General features: G+C 40.7%; 1 protein-coding gene across 2 annotated transcripts in view; it reads left to right on the forward strand.

Moving 5' to 3' along the window:
* Positions 1–20,102, forward strand: part of LOC110827701 (uncharacterized) — a 145,403-nt gene that overhangs the window by 122,299 nt on the left and 3,002 nt on the right. For both annotated transcript variants that reach the window (XM_087352165.1, XM_087352164.1), the window contains exons 36-45: positions 402–602; positions 1,495–1,652; positions 5,463–5,747; positions 9,509–9,671; positions 15,470–15,632; positions 15,970–16,103; positions 17,604–17,904; positions 18,270–18,411; positions 18,803–19,002; positions 19,810–19,962. In XM_087352165.1, coding sequence (XP_087208291.1) covers positions 402–602; positions 1,495–1,652; positions 5,463–5,747; positions 9,509–9,671; positions 15,470–15,632; positions 15,970–16,103; positions 17,604–17,904; positions 18,270–18,411; positions 18,803–19,002; positions 19,810–19,962 — 1,900 coding nt within the window. The remainder of the gene's footprint in view (positions 1–401; positions 603–1,494; positions 1,653–5,462; positions 5,748–9,508; positions 9,672–15,469; positions 15,633–15,969; positions 16,104–17,603; positions 17,905–18,269; positions 18,412–18,802; positions 19,003–19,809; positions 19,963–20,102) is intronic.

Below are 20,102 nucleotides of genomic sequence, written 5' to 3' on the forward strand. Positions count from 1 at the left end.
GGTCTTTTCCCGGGGGTAAAGCCGGCCGGGTCGTGATGCTGACCACTCACCCCCATCTAGTGCCGAGGTCAAGAATGAGTATGAGCTATACCTCCACTCACTCCAAACGCCTACATGGCGCATAGTGGGACAGCTTTTTTAGCTTTTACCGTCATGTGTCCAACAAATTAGGGTGTTCCGCTGGCCAAATAAATGTTTCGGAACACTGTTTTATGCTGATTGAATTCAAATTGTTTGTTTGCTACCGCAAATGTATGCTGTGCTCCACACGTACAACGGCGAATTTTACTGCGTTGCTATTTGGGCGACTAATGACGGACATCATTTGAAAAGCAATACAATTTTTTAAGTTTTCCTTTTTCGAGTTCGTGCTTCAAGTACTTTCCCTCTGGTCTTCGCAGGCTCGCCGCCTCTGGACGTTGTGTGGGTGAAGGACGGCTTGGAGATCCCTGACTGTGAGGATTTCCGGTACGTGGACCGGGGTGACGGTCGCTTCGGTCTGCGCCTGGCCGACGTCTTCCCGCAAGACTCCGGGGAGTATCGTTGTGAGGGGTACAACGAACACGGAGACGCTGTCACTAGAGGCGTCGTTTCCGTCAGAGGTAACTCTGCTCCACTTTGCTTCTGTACTCAGATTTTTCACGGCACTCCGCGAGCAATTGTGGTTTCATGCTTTAAAAAATTGTGACAAGTACAGACGTTCTTCAGAAATTTTTAGCTACTGATATCGCTGCAGTTGATGCGACATCATTAAATAATAAGAAAAATACGTGTATAAGAATATTGGTCCATCTTACATACGTCATAGTAATTTCATTTAACTACTAACAATTATTTACAGGCAACCTACTTCGACTTGACAGCCATCATCAAAATCATTCACAGTGCATTCGATAAAATTAATTTTTCAATGCCATTATGTTGGTTAAAACAAGACGTTCTTTTCGCACATAGACGTACACCATTGTGGCTAATAATTTTTGGGAACTAGAGATCACATTGATTAAAATGCAAAGAAATTATTTATAGTAATAATATTAAAATTTAAGTCTATAATGTCAATTATCTTATGGCTTGTTCGCTGTGAAGTATTTTGGCAGCATACCAACGCTTCAGAGGAACATGTGCTCCAATCATCGGGACATCGTCCTTTGGAATGTTACACCATTCAAGCGTACGAAACGGTTGAGTCCACTAGACTGTCACACAGAAAAAAGGTGGACCTATGTCTGTTCTACCAGACTTCACCTTATTCACGAAAATGTTCCCATTCTAAAATCAGTGCCCCTCCCTTTACCAGGTTCACAAATTGTGACTTCCTCCTACATTTCGAAAATACTCAACTGTAAGGTTTACAATTTCAATAAATGAATACCTTTTGAAATTCCACAGGGATTATCTTGGTCGCAGTGCAAGGGTGGTGGTATATGTTGGGGCGCTGTATCGGTGTTTAAGCATAAACCACATGCGAGTGTTTGTTGTGTGTATGTGTAGAGGGCAGCACGAGTATGCAGTTCAGCAAGAAGCCGACTCCAGTGCTGGCGTCTCCAGGCAGAACAGCCACATTCTGCGCGCGGCTCCAGAGCTCCGACAGTCGCGCCGTCGTCTTCTGGACCGTGGCGGGAAGGCCTCTCGATTCCTCCCGGCACAAGGTCAGTACAACAGAAAATGGGCGAGTGTACGACGATCAGAATTGGTGCAGTTGATTTAGTGTTTCAAAAGCGAGAACACCTGTTCTTTCAGACTTAAGGTAGCTTTAACAGAGCAAATGAACTGTGGTGGCGGTGAAAGATGACAACTCTACCGTTTCAGAGGCTACAGTTCTTAAAAAAATTAATCATAGGACAAATTCAGCAGAAAATCGAGCTGGTTTATAGAAATTAATTAATTAATTTCAAACCAAGGTATCAGAATTTTTGTTATGTGAACTATGCATGATTTAACTTTGGGGATTACAATGCCATCTATGGATACAGTAAACGTCTCAAGCCAGTTCGTGCTTTCGTACTACCAATCTTCCAATACCTTGTGTCGTGAAACCTAGCTCTGCCACCCCCCCCCCACCCCCCCAATCATCAGTTTAACCCGAAATGACAATCTGGAGATTGTCACTAGTGTTCAGAGGTTTAAAAACGTGAGATCTGGAGACACGTTTCTTGTATAAACTACGTAAGATGAAATCATTCGGAGGAGGTACTCTGTGTTCATTCGTTTCTTACTGTTTCAAGATACCATCTCGGCTTTCGTCTGGAGGGCCTACGAAAACCCACGAAAATCTGTCAGAATATCGGGTTCCTTGCTGGGATTCCAAACGGTTATCTTCGAATGCAAGTCACGTCCGTGCTCCGTGAATGATAGATGATACCGCAATTGTGAAGATTCTGCCCCTTTGTAAAACTCTCTCTCTCTCTCTCTCTCTCTCACTCTTTCTTCACAGTCAGTGATTTGCATCTGAAACCGCCTTTAGAGGCCCAGAATTATGTTTGTGACGTTCATAAATATGTTGTTTCCACTTCGATTGGTTGTCCATGCAACTCCTTAACTATATTTGTGACTCCAGACGCTTCGTATTCCACTAGTAAGGACAGTCACAAGGCACGTGGAAGAAACTTAATGTGTGCTAACAGTCTTGAAGGATCCAGTTTATTTACAGAGCTCACTAAGAACTTTGAAACAATGTCATGAAGTCTCCTCTCATGCAGTCTAATAAATGCATGTTTCTAACTGGAAATCTAAAACTGTTCTCGGCTGGAACGTTCTTGACAAACTCAGCAACTTACTTAAGCTATTTCGAGTTCTCTTTGGGGCAGTGCTGTCAGATGATGCTGTTTATACAACAGATTTATCAAATTAAACTTCGTGTAGTACATATTGACATCTTAATTGTTTAATTTCCTATGTGGCGTAGTTTTACGTTTCCAGTAAAATATAGCACGTAAGACGTCACCTCCCAGGGAGGCGGCAACTGACATGAGAGTACTTTGATCGAGAGGTGGCGGACCGCTGGCAATGCGCAATGCACCGGCAGCTTTGGGGGCTGGTGTCCTGTGTAAATCACAGTGTCTCGGAGTTAGCCTTTTCCCTTTGGGCAGTATTAAAATGAATTTTGCTGTTAAAGAATTGCGGTGTGGAGCTGGATTGAATTATCTCAGCATGGGAATTCTTCGGTTGATTACATTTCAGGTTCTCACGGCTCCGAGGATGAAAGTGGGGCAGTCTATAATGTTTCACAGTGTTTTCTGGTAAATATTAACCGACGTTTCAGAGGAGCTTTCTTTTTGTATACCTTTTACTTATTCTTGCTTGGAGGTTTATATATTTTTTTCTTTTAATGTATCATCGGGGCGAATCTAGCCGACTACACGGCTCAACGTCCCAGAAGACAGCCATTTTCATATTGTTAAGTCATCTCTTACACCTGTCACCGTAATTAAGATGATGGATTACACATACTTAAGCGTACCGCATATGAAAGTGTTTATACGACTTAAAAATATTATTTCCCGTTGTTTTTGTCTGTGAAGGCTACAGAGAATTACAGTGACATTCACCTGTCTCGCCAACTTTATTATCAATGTTACTTTTAACTACTCATTTACTCTGAATCTGCGAGACCGATATTGAGACTCAGACGATTGAAAGAAATTCTTATAATGACAGTCCAGATATGAAACAAGGGCGTTTCTTAGATGCTGCCTGTTCAACCGGTTTTATAATAGTGGCTTCCCTTGCAAGTCCCGTTTGTTCCATTTTATTACGACTGTTTTGCAGTGCAATGCATGCTAAATGCGCGAAAAGAGATTAGCGAGAAAGGGAAACAAGACAATATCTGGAAACCACGTGCTTTATTGTTTTGGTGTTCGTCTGATCCTAAGAATAAACAGCGATTAGTTTACCAAACAATATTAACCACCTGTTATTTTTAATGGAGATGCGGTGTGTTTTCTGTGGTGTAGGAACCAAATTCTTAATGTTATTTAGATGAATTCCGTGCTCCAAAGGGTTAATATTTCTGCGGATGTTCCCAGTTTCGGCGTTTCTTAACAGTGCTCCAGGGTGCGCCTAATAAAGTCTGTGTAGGCCTCGGGAGTAAGTCACCGAAACTCCGTTCCGTCCGAAATGAAAACTGAGTCGTATTCAATATACATACTTTATTACTTTCAGTGTACGATAAAAATTGCATGTCAGGAACTGTTTTATCTTCATTTTATTGTTCTGATCTTGAGCACAGACGTGTGGCAACACATGGCGCAAACAGATGTCGATCTGGTGACGTAACCTCCAGGGCAAAAACTTACGAGCGTCACTGAGCAGATCTTGCTCGGAGGCGCTCACAACACTACGCAATTTAATAGAAGGCAGGCCGTGAGGGATTCCGTACGTAAGTTCTGTAATCTGACGAGTGACAATTGCTGTGCTGGAGCTAAATGTATGAAATTTTGTTTATTTGTAATTTATTGAGCGATGCTGACAGTAGCCTACAGTATATAGCGTAACATTCATGGAAGAGATGAGAAATTTATGTCAACTTTTAGCTAGAAAATCGGAATGGAATTGGGCGCTTGGGAGACTATGCATAGAAGAGATGATATATTAAAAGGGCTCCTAAAGATATCGGCTGTAAAGGTGTGTACTGGATTAAAGTGGCTCAGGATAAGGCACACTGACAGATTCTTGCAAACACGGTACTGGACCTTCTGGTTCCTTACCAGATTTCAGGACTTCCTGATCACAAGTGTGTCACATTGTGTGTGTGACGGATTGAATGGAAACGATTGAACGCTCATTGGTCCATATTTGGAAAATTTCTATGGAGTTAAACTTTTATAGGGTACCGCAGGAAACCGGTTGTCGGGCCCGCAGGGTTGCTTTTATGTCGGTTTTAGGAGTAAGGGAATTCATGTGAATGGAGCATGCATTTGGAATAAATTACATGTAAACATTATGGTGTGTGGAGTACGTGGCCGCTAATAAAGCTGTATGTGTAGACTGCCTTGCACGATAATTCAAGAGGTTCTTATATCATCGTGAACAAAAAATGGAACTACAAAACTAGCTTAACTACCATTAAAATCAGATGGTTTAGATTGCATACAGGTTTACAGATACACAAAAATTTTGTGCGGAAGAAATTATTTCATTATTCAACCAATGCCCAGCAATTTGTTGAACGCAGTTTTCTCGTTAAAGAAATTTCTTACGTATATCAAATCTAAAAGTTCGTGACGATGGTGAGTTATTTGAATAAAAATTTATTACGTATTCCCACTTTACAGGAACAGTTGAAACTTAATCTTTTAGCAGTGTTGAGGCAGAAATGTACAATTTGTCACACTGCAGCCTCTTCATGGTAGTCTATAATGCTAAGACGGTGTTTTGGAGGAAATAGTTCGTCTGTAGCATGGAGAGGGTTCTTGGAACCAAGAAACCACTCATTGGGCTACGGTTTGTTGTGTTTGCAGGTGGAGTCAGACGGAGACGTACATATACTCCACATTTGCCCAGTGGAACTGTGTGACAGCGGACAAGTGACATGCGTGGCGCGTAGCGGGATGTCAGGCGGTGAGGAGTGTGTGGCGAGGACGGAACTGGCGGTGAGCGATGGGGACGACAGATACGACGAGGTTGGGCAGGCGGCCGTGTTGATCCGGGGGCCTTGCGACACCACAGCACTCCGTGGGGACAGGGTCGCTTTGAAGGCGACGTATGCCGGAGTGCCCCACCCTCTCGTTCGCTGGCTGAAAGCGGTAAGTACCTGTTTGCACTGAGGAACAGATAAAGCTCTCGACTTGTATTCGGAATATTTGCCAGGTTTCCGCCCATCCTGACAGAGAGTTTCGGTTTATTCCTTTAGTTTTTCCAGGCGATTATTCGGAAAGCATTTTAGAACTGACCAATTCCTCCAGGCTCATTCGACACACTTCGTGCGTTACAGAAGTTAGTCGTTGCCATCAGGATAGTGAAACTGCCTAACGTCGCACGTGAAATTATTCCACGACCACTTCCTTCCATATCGCTTCCAGCCCAGCAGTCAGTGGGCGACCGCCATGTTGCTTGTCGTATTTTGCCTTTGCCTACAGAGACAGTTTGCGTGTTACACAAAGTTGTGTAAGCCGCTTTGTGTTTGGTTCTGTTTGCATGTACACACAGAATAAAACCGGATTCGAACTGGGAACCAGACCAGAAATGTTCGTACCAGATCTGGTTGCAACTTGAAAACATCGTCTCGTGTTGGGCACTGACTGGGTTTCATGCGAAATCATTTACTCTGTCCAAGGAGAAACAATGAAATGCTCATATGGGCGGTTCATAACACCACGAGCATGTCATTGAACCTATCACAAAGAAATATGAGACTTTATTAATTTTGTTGTATGTAATGAACGTCAGAGGAAAGCACGAAAAATGGTTTATGAAAAATGTTGCATTTTTAATATTATAAGAATACGAACTGTAGTCCAGAAAAGGAAGAAAATAAATCACTGTTTCTGACTCACTCATTTCCTTCTGAACGTAGGCCTAGATGGGAGGATATTATCGGAATGGGTATTGAGGAAATAGGGTGGGAGGGATTCATCTGGCTCGCGATAGGGTCAGGTGGCGGGCTTTTAGGAATATGGAGCTACATCTTTGGGTTTCATAAAAGGAGGGGAATTTCTTGTGTGTCTGAGCGACTGTGTAGTTCTCAAGGACTGTATGGAGTTAGTTGTGGACAAATCTCGTTTCGTACAGGGTGTGTGCAGGGTGCAAAGTATGTGTTCTGCAGCTCAACACAGACCCAAAGTTGGCGAAATTTAAAGCGAATACTGTTGAAGAAATCCTCTGTGCACGACAGCTGTCAAGACTGCGTGAAAAGTTCTCTTTTCTCCTTTTAAGTCAATCTTGAACTCGTGTTTCCCAGTAATTGCAACGAATGGAGGTCAACACCTCCGCCGGCTGAAGTAGATCTTGACATTCATTGAAGCTGTTGATGATAGAGCTTCTTCTAAAACACAGGGTGTCTCAAAATGTATACACAGCAGCATCTTTGGTATCTTCTGTCAAAGCTGACGGTGGTCATTTGAGCACCTGCACTAAATTCGATAATTGACTAAGTGCCAGTCCTCACGTATGTAATGGTTGGGTTTATTTAAATGTCTTTATTTCATTCACTGAATGTATATATCTTTTTGCGATTTCTGTATTCTCAAAATGTTATTACTGTAATTAAGCACGTACTCATTAGTTTCACAGCACCTCACCAGTGGCGTATGCTATACGTAGAAACTAACTTTGTAATAGATAATTTCAAATTATAAACTCAGATCCTTAATTAGTTCTCGCCTTACTTTAGTAGGCCACTAGGTCACACTAGGCAACACTGCGAATACCAAAGTTCGACACATGACACAATTCTGAGCCCTGTGCATGTTTCATCCACTCACACCCTCACAACCTAATTTAATCCATCCTCATCTCCGTATTTCCAAGAGCTGGCCTGAGTTACTGCCAAGAGATTTACACATGAAACTTCTACACGTATTTCTTGTCCCAACACTCGGACCCACTTCGAGTTAATTGTACGTTCCTTCATGTGACTGCCGAAAACAGTCCTTGGTGAGCCAAGTATATAATGGAATAACGTTCTTTAAAAATCATGGTTGGCCAGCTGATCAAGAAATTTCCCTTGTTTTACGGAACCCGAATGTCCATTTCCATGTTAAATTTGATCTCGTCGAATCCAGTCCACATACTCACTCTCCACTTTTAAGTTTAATTTGAATATTATCCTCCATCAACGTGAAGATTCCCTAGAAACGTTTTCATTTTAGTTTATCGTACTAAAGTTTTGTGTGAATTTCTCACTCCATTTGTGCCTCAGTTCTTGCCCACCTCTCGATTTGTTGTCCTACAAATTATGAGTTCTTCATTCCGTAATTTTCTCCATCCTACCGTAACTTATTTTCTGTCTTGGTCTTATTCTGATCAGCACATTGTTTTCTAAGATCCTCAGTCTTTGTTTATTGTGGTTTATTTAACGACACTGTGAGTCAGACTATAATAGTATCGACTGATACAGCGGTTAATGAATAATGTTTGAATAGTAAATGGCAGTGTGCGATCGTAGCTTACTTTAAAATATTGTCCGATAATTTTCCTGAAGGGACTAGGGAAAACCATGACCTGGGCATAGATGAGAGAAAATATTAAAATATATCGTAGAAAATAGAATGGGAAGGTGTGAACAGGATTTATCTAGCTCAGGACTGGGACCGACGGAGGTCTTTTGCGACCACAGAAAAGGGCGGGTAATTCTCGAGTGCCTAACAACTATCAGCTTGTCTGTAAGGAATGTGCTTCGTTGAGGTCAGTTCATGGATGTTGTGCAGATACGAACTAGAAAACCTGGCCGGACGGACAACGTTTAGGGGAGATTTCCCCGCGATGAAATTTGGGGACAGATGGAATTCTGCCTCTGAGATTGCCTGTGTGTCTCCTCACAGTGGGCACTTGTACGTTTCTCTGCCCTTGGATAAACCGCACACAGCGCGGCTATAAGAGCAGTCGTAAAACTGCATGTAGGAGGAGTGACGCAGTACAGCAATGATAGGATTCCAGGATCTCTGCTCGTCATCGAATGACGACAAGTGCCACCCTCTAAATGCGCAGTTCAGAGCGTATTACCTTTTTCTTCCCAATTTCTAAGTTTACTAAAAGAAGCACAAGGAAACTAATTTCAGAGTGCACAGTGTGATACTTAGTCGCATTTTCTACGCAATAAATTAATATTTTGGCCACTGAAGTATGAAAATAGTAAACAACAAATTATTACTCTTCTGGTCACGACGTTGAGTCTATAAATGAGCTGTTTCGCCCTTCGGATGTTATAAGTCTAGTAGTCGTTCAGACTTTTCTTGTTTCGACTGGTCTCTAGTCAAGAGGCTGGTTTGGGTGTCTGATTTGTTTTTGCCCTTCTAACATGATCTGGCCAGTTTTGTTTGTGTTGTGCTAATTTATTTTCGATTGGGTCCTTGTCGAGTTTTTGCAAAATATATATATATGCGTCTCATGACTTTCATCGCTGGTGACATAAAATATTTTCTTTTAAATGTCTAGATGCTATGTAAAAGTGATGAGACGGCTAAAATATAGGATTTCAAAGGAGATTATCTTTGAACCGAAGCGGGTTTCTTAACATTGTCTGGAATTACCAAAATTGGTAAGTTATGGCTATTTCATACGAAATTTTACTTGTTCCAGTAGGAAACTATTTATTATCTATTATAATTCTGCTTCTGTTTGGAACCTGTTTTTAAATTCTATTGCTTTAGATTTTAGTAGGCCTATCAGAGTATTTGAAACGCGTGTACTTCATTAGAGTACACCATTCAACTTTTTTATTCCACACGTAATCTTCAACGAAATTCGGACCCAGTTTAACTGTCAAGACTATTTATATATGAAATGTGTTTATATGGGCCTTGTTATTTCTTTCGGGGAATTTCTGGAGGAGTGGCTCTTTTCGCAGGGCCACGAGCTGAGTTCTGGCGGTCGGGTGACGATCACGACGGAAGACGGAGTGTCCTGCCTTGCCATAGAGAACATCACTGCGGACGACAGCGGGAAGTACGTGGTGAGCGTGGAAAACAGCCTGGGGGCAGACTGCCAGTTCGCTTCGGTCGCTGTGGAAGGTAAAGCACTTAATTTATTGCACAAGTATCTTGGCACTTCTGTAACACTTCATGTGTTTTTATTAATTTTGTTTAATAGTTTTCTGTAAACTCAGTTGTGCCACAGAACCCCTGAATGAAGCTTACGAGCCGATGGTGTTCTGAGGAACACACGTCTGGAACCTCGTGTATAGCGAATCAACCATTGCCACGAGGCCCCAAATACCATATTTAATATGGCTTGAGGCTTTGTAATTTCGGTGTGAGACAGCTATTGAATTATTAGTTCCTAGCAACTGGCACGGTCGCTTTACGAAACCACATTCAGTGAGAAGCCTGTAGAGACCAATATTATTTAAAAATCCAAAGTGTCTGCATCAAAGAATGCACAGAAGAACTTTATTTTCAAATAAATTTATGTCTCGTCTACATAGAAAGACACTGCACATTCGACGGCGGCTTGGAATGTTTTGTGACTGTCCGTTACTAGACGTAGCTTCGTTGAGAGTGTACAAGTGTACCGGATTGTTTTATGAAGTAGAATTTCACGAACGTTAGTTCCTGGTGAGAATTCATTAAAATAACACTATCATAAAATTAAATCAGTTGTTTTAAATTACTTATTCAAACCACTCGTTTGTACTGGCCAAGTATCCCCAAATATGAATGAAGAAGTTATTTTGCTAAACGAGCTATGATCTGAGTAGGAACTGTAATGGCGATGTGGTTCTTGGGGTAAAGCTGCTAGGCCACAGCAGTAGACGTGGTTGTCATGTAGTTCTGTAAGTACAGAGGAGAGACAGGTCGTTTGCAAGTCGTGAGGTAGAAATCATGCTTTGAGGATTATCTCTGAGGTGGATGTTTGCACAAATGACATGGTATCCCTGCTCTGCTATTGTGGTCTTGTAAATTCTTTACCGTGACGTTCTAACTGTTCTGAGCCACGTAATTATGTAGTTCAGATGTAAATGTGCCTTAATGTAAGTTACTGAATATGAAGAAAGGTTTAGATTCATAACGCTACTAAAAACTGTCGTCGTCAACGATGCAAAAATGTGCTGAATATGGCGTACTCGTATTTCCAGTTGCGTTCTTTGTGATGATTATATATCGGATTGGATTTACTACTCATTCAGTGCTGATAAAGGTAATGTATCGAATCAATTAACATTGATTAATTCTTGACATCATGTTGATATAATCTGTGAAACAGGTTTAATTTATTTACTTGATCAACGATATCTTGTATTTACCGTCTAATTGTTGCAGTTTTTCTCCATTCATACACCATCCATTTTTAAGTCTTTAGTCGGTAAATATTACAGTTACAGGCTGATTCAAGGCTTCAGTACAGGATTTAAGGAGGTTGTCAGGGAGATCTCTTGGAGCAGAAAATGTTTCTTTTTTTCAGATTCGACACCGTTTCCCAAATTACAGCGTTTTTACGTTGATGTAGCTTTTATTATTGTGACTTCCGTTTTTACAAAGTGGAAAGTTCGTTTCATCATGAGTTTTTTTTTCCAATGTTCGCAATGACAGAAAGAAATAAAGCAAATTCTGCCGTTTGTAGCTTTTTCAGTCGTCACTTTAGAGTAATTCTTTTTTCTGTCGTGTGGTGGGGACTGGTGAGTGCACAGAATGTACGAGGTGCGATCGAAAGGTTTCCAGACTGCGCGTATAAAAACCCGTACACTTATCTCAGGTATTAAATTCATCCATCACCCTCGAAGTAGTTCCCCTGGGAGTGAACACAACGATCCCAGCGCCGCTGCCAAGCCTGGAAGCATCCCTGGAAATCTTTCTTTGTCAGCCTGTCAAGCACCATCTGCGATTATGCCTGAATCTCTTCTATCGTCTCAAATCTCCTTCCCTTTAGCTGAATTTTCATCTTTGGGAAGAGGAAGAAGTCACACGGAGCTTAGAAAAGAAGTTGGGGTCGGTTCTTGCAAGATCTTTGAGCTCCTGACAAACGAGAAGTCGATTCTGCTTCTGGTCCTCAGACAGGATGCGTCGCATGTGGAGTTCTTCCTTTAGAATCAGCTGACAGGTCCCATAGCCTATCCCAACAATGTCGCACAAGTCGTTGATGGTACGACGTCGATCTTCATGAATGGCCTGCCGAATCTTCGTAACATTTTCGGGCGTTGTGCTCGAAGATGGTCGTCCAGAACGCTCGTCATCATCGACAGAGGTTCGGCCATTTTTAAAACGTGAATGCCACACAAAAGTTTGTGCACGACCCATTGCGGACTCCCCAAATGCTTGCTTTAGCATTTCATAGGTTTCCGTAGCCGTTTTGGCGAGCAAAATTTGATGCACACGCCATTCCGAAATCGCAGGAGGGTCGGTGTAATGCACTACCAAAACGCCCGTAACTAAGAAACAAATGCTAATTCGATGATGACGGCTGGCACACTGATTCACTATGAATGTAGGCCGCACCCCCTAGCGGCAGAAGCTCGTACTACATCCGGTTAGCCCTCTATTGACACAGTCTTTAAACTTTCCGATAGCACCTCGTATTTATGTAATCGCAACAGATGCTCGAAGCGTACTCCCCCAGCCTCAACACATGCCTCACCGACGTTGAGTCGAGCCCCTGACAAACTAGTAATTGTCCAGGTACGATGTCTGCAGCAGCCACCTCAATGCGAGTAATCACATCGTCGTGATGCTGAACGTCTGTGTGCATCCCCGCAAATAGTTTTGACGGGGTCAGATCTGTCCGGAAAGCTGTCAAGCTAATAAGGTGCAAATCGGGGAGGGGCACTGCAGTGCCGAAGCCGCAAGAAAATCATCCTGTTGCTGAATATTTGTGGCGAGTTCTGGTTCGTGGGTTATCGTGTACGATATTCAACAGACCCTCCTCATCCCGCACACTGACTGCGTCTTCCGCGGATGACATGTGAGTGTCTGTTTCCCTCAGACTACGAGGCACCTTTTCAAATACACGTCGTTAAGGTTTTGCCTCCGATACGAACATCGACACGGAAAACCGCGACAGAATGTCCGTCGCAAAAACAATATACTCCTCAGTAGCAAATCAGTAAATCCAGGCTTCTGTGTTGTAACTGCGCTTGTTATACCACTATTAGTGCCCAAGCCTGATAACTGCGCCTCAGCTGTCTGCACTTCCATGAACTCTCAGTGCGACCCCCCCCCCCCCCCCCGGTCAAACGATCACAAGAATACAAAACGTCGTCAATCTCAAATGATGGCGAATTAAAAAGAGAGTATTTGCATTTACTGCTTCAAATTTTCTCCCGAACAACCTCCTTAAAACTGTACGACAGCTTAAAGGCGACCTTTGTATGTGCCTGCTTAATTTCCATTAACTTTAATCACATATTCAAATAAATTATTATTTAAATATACAATACGTCACTACGTGCCCTAACTGCGTAGTTCCCAATAAAATGAAGACAAGCGAAGGAACGACTCTGCGTAGAGATACAGCAGCACTGCAAGTGCAGGTTCGTAGTCCATGGTTTCACCACACCGACATACAAGTCAGTGACACGTCACTGCTGACGATGACTGATGCCCTGAAACGCGGACCTAACATTTTTTAGATCCGGAACATTCTATTATACTACTGACGATAGGTCGAGACGGAAGCAAGCTCTGAGGTCCTGTTTACTTTAACGTCTTATCTTCTGTTGTGTTACGTCATCCAACGTTCTAAAAGCCATACGTACTTCACGTCCTGAATTGGTTTAGTTTGTCCGGATGTTCGCTGAGCACGAGATACCTAGTGATGAGAAATCTCCAGGTAAGAGAGTGAGAAATGGGTTTATACGATATCTATAAAATGTATTCAGTCGGTGTGAATAATTTATAGGACGGTAGTTGTTGCTAAGTATTCTAAGTACACGGTATTCCTAGTAGGGTTGTTGATTAGTATCGGCCCAATATAACCCCATGTTTACTTGAAACTCGGACCGAATTTACCGATTTTCCGAAACAGGCTTTTCATGCAACAAGTTGGTACATTCTATGCCCAATTAACGTCGGCGATGTGTTCCATAAAGGCTGAACCTGAACGAAACGACGTAAAGAGAAGCAGTTGTTCTCGTTTGTGATTAATTAGTGATGGGTTCATATTGCACTTTTTCTCACAAATGTTAATGTTAGAAAAGTAGGTGAGGATGTGTTCGTATTGTCAAGAAACCAAGTGAGGCAATATAAACTTTTAAGACATCTAAAGTTTTACATATTATTACAAATTGAAAAATGCAGATGAAACCGTTAAAAAATAAATAGCTTATGCAATGTTCGGTATTCCGAAGGAAAACTTGTATAACTTGCAAGTGAGAAAGACGATTAGAATAAATGCAAGACCGGGTTCGATTAAAAATGAAAATTTTCAAATATCATATAGGTAGCGACGTGAACTCCAGGAACCTGCAACATTGTGAGAAACAGAAAAACGAAACAACGTTGTACATGACTTAAAATGCTTCATTCAGATCAACTTTCGTTAATATTTTCCTGTGTGGTGAATATTCAGTGAAAGGCAGTGCAGTTCATCTGTTGGGTGATAGTTTTGTGAAAATTGGTTTGTGTCTGCATTAAATGAATTTCGAGGTAAAACAGGAAGGGAAAAAAGATGTGCACTCCACTGTAGTTGCCCTACATTATATTTATTCATCTCAAGGCCTGTGTTTCGAAGTGACGCATCGTAACAGAGCTACAAGTTGAAGACAACCTTGCACAGCTGATTGCCTGCCTCTATCAGCTGTCGTGACTGGACATTTAGTACTAAATGCATATTCACCTTACTTCCTCCACAAAGCTTCTCCGTAGATTTCAAACTTCTGTCATCTGAGAAAATTTGAATGACATTGAAAGATATGTTAAATTGTTCTTTTGGACTTTGGCCATCGTCTAAATTATAAAATAATAAAACTACGTTTCGGACCTCAGTCCAGGTCTGAGGCTGGCCCAACAGATAGGCCTTTTTGACCTCTTTCCCTCTTTTGACTGAAGACGTCTTCCGTGCAGTTTGGTAGGTTTCCATCCTTTCCTCAGAAATATGATTCAGACATATAAAACAAACACTGTAGTATCAAAATCCGAAAGTTTAATACCACTAATACCGAAGCCCGCCACTGTACACACCCTGAGCCAGATTCATTCACCTCTTATTCTATCAACTCTCCTCTTCAAGATGCATCCAAACTGCAAAGGTTTGTGTTCCGTCTCGTTAGCCACCATAAATATGGATGGGTTCACGAACCTGAGCCATCTGGCAGCCACAGTTCCACAGAAACATAGTCTCACCTCATGATAACAATAACAGCTACCTCTTCTATTCTGAAGTATGAGTTAAGAAGAAAATGATCCCAGCTGACAGGGCCCAAAAGTGGCCTCTCTGTATGTATAGAGTAATACAGCATTCAAGTGTGAAGAGGGAATGAAATATGATACATAAAACTATTTTAATTGAAGGTCATGCTGCAAATTAAGTTTCTTTGTGTAAGGTCCCACCTTTCATCAACATTCTTTTTGTAAATAATGTGCTGTGAGAATTCCAACCAGTTGCAGGCGTTACTTCATAAAATCCTGTAATCTTATAATTGTTTCTTCAACAATGTGAAATATTCTGCAGTAGTTTAGTTTTGCACAATTCAGTTCAAGGTCATTTAGACCACAAATGTATGAAGGAAACCTCACAACACTGTGACTACAGCTAGAAATTTACCTGCTTTGAACTTTATAAAATAAAAGATCATCATTCTGGGTGAATATCAGTAATTCTGGCCAGCCTTAAAAGGGGGAGTGTCCTGTCTCTCATGCAATATAAATGTGTTTGTTAGGACCAGCTGATCCACCAGCAGGCAAGCCCTCAGTGTCTGGTAGTGGCAGTTCTGTGAATGTGGCGTGGTGCAGCGCACCATATGATGGAGGCTGCATGGTGACCGGGTACTGTGTGGAGATGAGGAAGCAAAATGAAACAGAATGGCAGTTGGTGACAGACAGGTAGGTTTGAGAAAACGGGAAAATAACTCTTCAGCAGAAATTGAATCAAATCTGGCGCGCTCCCTGAAAGCCATTTTTAGATTACTTTCCATTAAGTTCTTACTTATTTTGCCCAGTTCTGTGTTAAATTATTTCCATTTAGTTAGAGGTAATTTTCCATTACTTTTCACTTTGTATTTTTGGTGAGAGTTCTTTCTGATTGAGACAGGTTCCATTTTACGCAGTTTTTGTGTTATACGTATATACTCTAACTCCTTGTCGGTAGGCTGGCCATTCTTGAGCGTGTAGTATGTCTTTTGTTGTAATTGGAGACCCAGCATTGTTTTATGTTTTCCAGGTGTCATTCCTTATCTTACATGGTTCCTGGCTTAACTCCTGGTGAGCGGTATGTGTTCAGGGTGCGTGCAGAGAATGCCCATGGTTTGAGTGAGGCAAGCGTGGAATCCGAGCCTTTCCAGACGGGTTCAGATGGTAAGTAATCTGACAGCAACACAAAGAATTACATGATTCTTCAGATGAAACTTCATACAAATGCTTTGAAGATAATGAAACCTGAGGATGCACTGCAGAGGAACCTGAAGTGTATTGGCATGAAATTTGCATTAACTTTTGACGCACTATCACCATGCACGTATTATGTGTGGCCCGACTGACTGTCCGTTGCAGTAGCATATTGCTGAATTTTTAACCTTCGAGTTAGTTTCACCAGCAGCACCAAAGTAAGTGGGGTTTATATCCGTTCCCATACAGCAGGTAAGATGTCTGCCACAGTCAAGAGCAAACAAGGGAAAGGGACCCACTCAAACTTTTAAAAGTATAAAAAATGCATTCTGTGAACTTCCCTAGCAAGGAGTTTACATTATTCCAATATGTGTTTACCTTACGGAGTTGGAGAACCTGGTAATTAGTGGGCCAGGAACTGAACTCTCAGGTCAGAGTTGTCTCGTTTGAGATAAGATAGCTCCAGTACAGATTTTTTTACATCAGCTGTCTGACTGTCCATTCTGGTGAGGTTAAGGTATTGCGAATGTGGGGAATATGAGGTCTGACAAATACTTGGACTCTGCATTTGAAAATATACTGAGTCAGTCTTAGTGAGTGCAGTCACCCTCGAATTATTTTGCCTTCTGTCTGTATATAAGCGTTCCAATGTCTCTGCAATGCCTGGACACATTACAGAAACTTGTTTTCTGAAAGTCCTGTTGTCACATATTCACTGAATATTTTCTTCGAGTTTAAGAAGACTTATAGTTTCAGAATGTGGAAATGTCACGTGGGATCAAATCACACTGGTATTTGTTTTGGGCCAAAACTTATTTTACTGATTGTGCTGTATGGGAAGGTTCTGTATCACTTGCATTGGCAAATCTTTTTATCTTTATTGATTAATCCGCTGCCTTAAACATTACAAAACTTTAAGGTAGAATGCTTTGTTCACTATTTATCTTTTTTTCTAGGTCATACTGTATGACACAAATCTCATCACAAGTTACTATTTGTTCTGAAAGGTGGGATTCTTCTGGCACTTCACTGAAAGATATGAGTAATGTTCTCAGATTTTGCTCACTGCTGTGATTGGCTTCGTCATTCTGGCAGACTTTCTTCAGTTCTAGATCTTTAGTCAAAATGATCTCACAAGTCAATCACACTGTTTCGCTGCTTATGTTTACTTCCTCCAATATCTTTGAACACTCATTTTAAGATCAGTTGTCACCATTTATGTAACTCTTTCCACATTTATCATTAATTCTCAGACCTGAAGTCCAGCTTATGGTTCACAGTCCATAGTATTTAGTACGTGGTTCCTGTCTCCTTTTAGCTTAATCTGTGAAACTGAACAGGAATGTGCTACTGTTTTATCGTGAGCATTAGAAAGGAAAAAGAAGGAACGTTATGTGATTCATTCAAGTATCATTAAACATATCTGAAAAGACATATTCACTTACATCCCACATTATCATGTGTTCACAGAGGAATCCTTCGTGCCTGTATTTGAGCCGCGAGTGGTGACAGTAGCTCCTGGTGAGGAGTTTAAAACCTGTTATGAAGTACTGGAAGAGCTAGGAAAGGGTCGCTATGGAGTAGTTCACAAAGTGCAGGAACGTGCTACTGGACAGAAGTATGCAGCAAAATTTATCCGCTGCATAAAAGCCAAAGACCGGGAAAAGGTTCAGGAGGAGATTGACGTGATGAATGTCTTGCGGCATCCAAAACTTCTGCAGTTGGCAGCAGCTTTTGAGAGCCCTAGAGAAGTTGTTATGGTGTTGGAATAGTGAGTTGACACTTTACACAAAAATAAAAATACAATGGCTGTAATAAGTTATTAATATTAGGCATTTTTAAACAAGAAAAAAAAATCCACTTCTCTATCTGCATAGTAGTCCAATTTTGATTTACACTTCCTTTATTAAAGCAGAAAATATTAAACTTAGCATATCGTTTGTAAGCACTGCTAAGTATATTCAAAGTTTTGGTTGTTTGTATTTACACTGGATATGTTGGGAAAACGCGGCTAATAAATGTGATTGTCCTCATATATTATTGTAGATGTGCCCAATTGTTTTAATTTTTTAAACTATTACAAAAAAAATGAAATCAGATACTTTCCCTAATTACATGAGACATGTCTTTTTTCAGCATCTCTGGTGGGGAGTTATTTGAACGGGTCGTGGCAGATGATTTCACCCTCACAGAGCGAGACTGCATCTTGTTCATGCGTCAGATCTGTGAAGGTGTAGACTACATGCACAAGAATTATATTGTTCATTTGGATCTGAAGGTAATGGACAACAATTTTCTTATGAAATCTTCCACATACAATGAACGTGTCGTGACTTAATGTTGGGTTTCTGTCCTTGACAATTATCGTCTGCTGACACCATGTAGTCTTGTAGGTGTTACCAATATTATCAGAGGGGCAGATCTCTATTTTTGCAAAGATAGGTAGGTAGGTAGGTTGGTACCAACACTTGACAAGAACACATTGCCTCCATCTTAAACCCTGAAGATTACTTGAATTTCATGGAATTTCTTCACCAGCTAAGTAAATATCAACTGCTCAACAGAGACTCTTGACAATTCTTTCCACAACTGGCTGTGGCTGCACAAAATATAGAAAGGAATGCTTATGCCACTTATTCATTGTCATAAAACATTTATCTTTATTTCAGCCAGAAAATATAATGTGTCACACACGGACATCACACCAAATCAAGCTCATTGACTTTGGACTGGCCCAGAAAATCAGTCCAGACACTCCGGTAAGAGTTTTATTTGGCACCCCAGAGTTCATCCCTCCAGAAATTATCAACTATGAGCCAATTGGGGTGGAATCTGACATGTGGTCTGTGGGCGTGATATGCTACGTTTTGTAAGTATTAGCAAAACCCTGATTTTGTGATTTTTAAGAAAATGAAGCCAATGATGATTATTATTATTATTATTATTATTATTATTATCTATTCAACCCAGCTGTTTTCTCTATGTAACACATTATCTTGCCCAGTACTGTATGTTACTGGGCTTGCAAGATTTAAGCATATAATCATTTGAGATGGGAACTGAAAATGAAATTGATTAATCTCTGAAATAATTTAATTTTTATAACTTGAAAATCTCTTTATAGGGTAAATCAAAGTAATGTTCACAGTGAAATTGTCAGTACAAATTTCCCTATGCTCAGTTTTATGACATTTATATTGCTTCATGGACCATTATCCACAACTCGCTTTGGAAAGAAATTTCAATCCAATTGTGTGTCTTGAGGAATCTGAACAACTTATTCCCATATTGAATTAGCTGGATATTCAATATGATGACCAAGAAAACATAATTATCACAGAAATTTTCACATCTCTTTGTTATTTTATATTCTTACTGTCTGTTACATTTTTTTTCTCTTAACCATTTTTCCTAACCATTATATTATTATTTCCTTTTATACATTTAGCCAAATTTGTCCTAGTTTCATTATTGTTCATATTTACATTTATTCTTCCCTTTTCTAATACTCAGCATCATTACTGTATTGCTTGTATTTATCTCTATGATACCTCTTCTTACATTTCAAGTAATTTTAGTGTATTTTTAACTCTGTAAGTGTCCCACGTATATTTTTTCACAGAAATATTGTAAAATCCATGTTTTCTGGATTTATAATGAACTGTTTGTATCTTAGGTTATCTGGGTTATCTCCTTTCATGGGAGACACTGATGCTGAAACGTTTGCCAACATTACCAGAGCAGACTATGACTTTGATGACGAAGCTTTTGATGCCATTTCCCAAGATGCCAAAGATTTCATCAGCGCTCTTCTTGTAAAGAGGAAAGAGTGAGTACATAATACAAATGTGAAAATATTCTTCAAATAATGAGGTAAACTGTTTTCTCTCATAATCTGTAGATGAAAGAAATGGTACTTCATAATCATTATCATCATCAAAATAATGAAGAGGCAGATATTGGTGTTAC

This window comes from Zootermopsis nevadensis, unplaced genomic scaffold (genome assembly GCF_977971745.1).
Source record: "Zootermopsis nevadensis isolate Lab colony 2312 unplaced genomic scaffold, Znev_1.0 Znev_ptg000020l, whole genome shotgun sequence".
NCBI classification, from domain to species: domain Eukaryota; kingdom Metazoa; phylum Arthropoda; class Insecta; order Blattodea; family Termopsidae; genus Zootermopsis; species Zootermopsis nevadensis.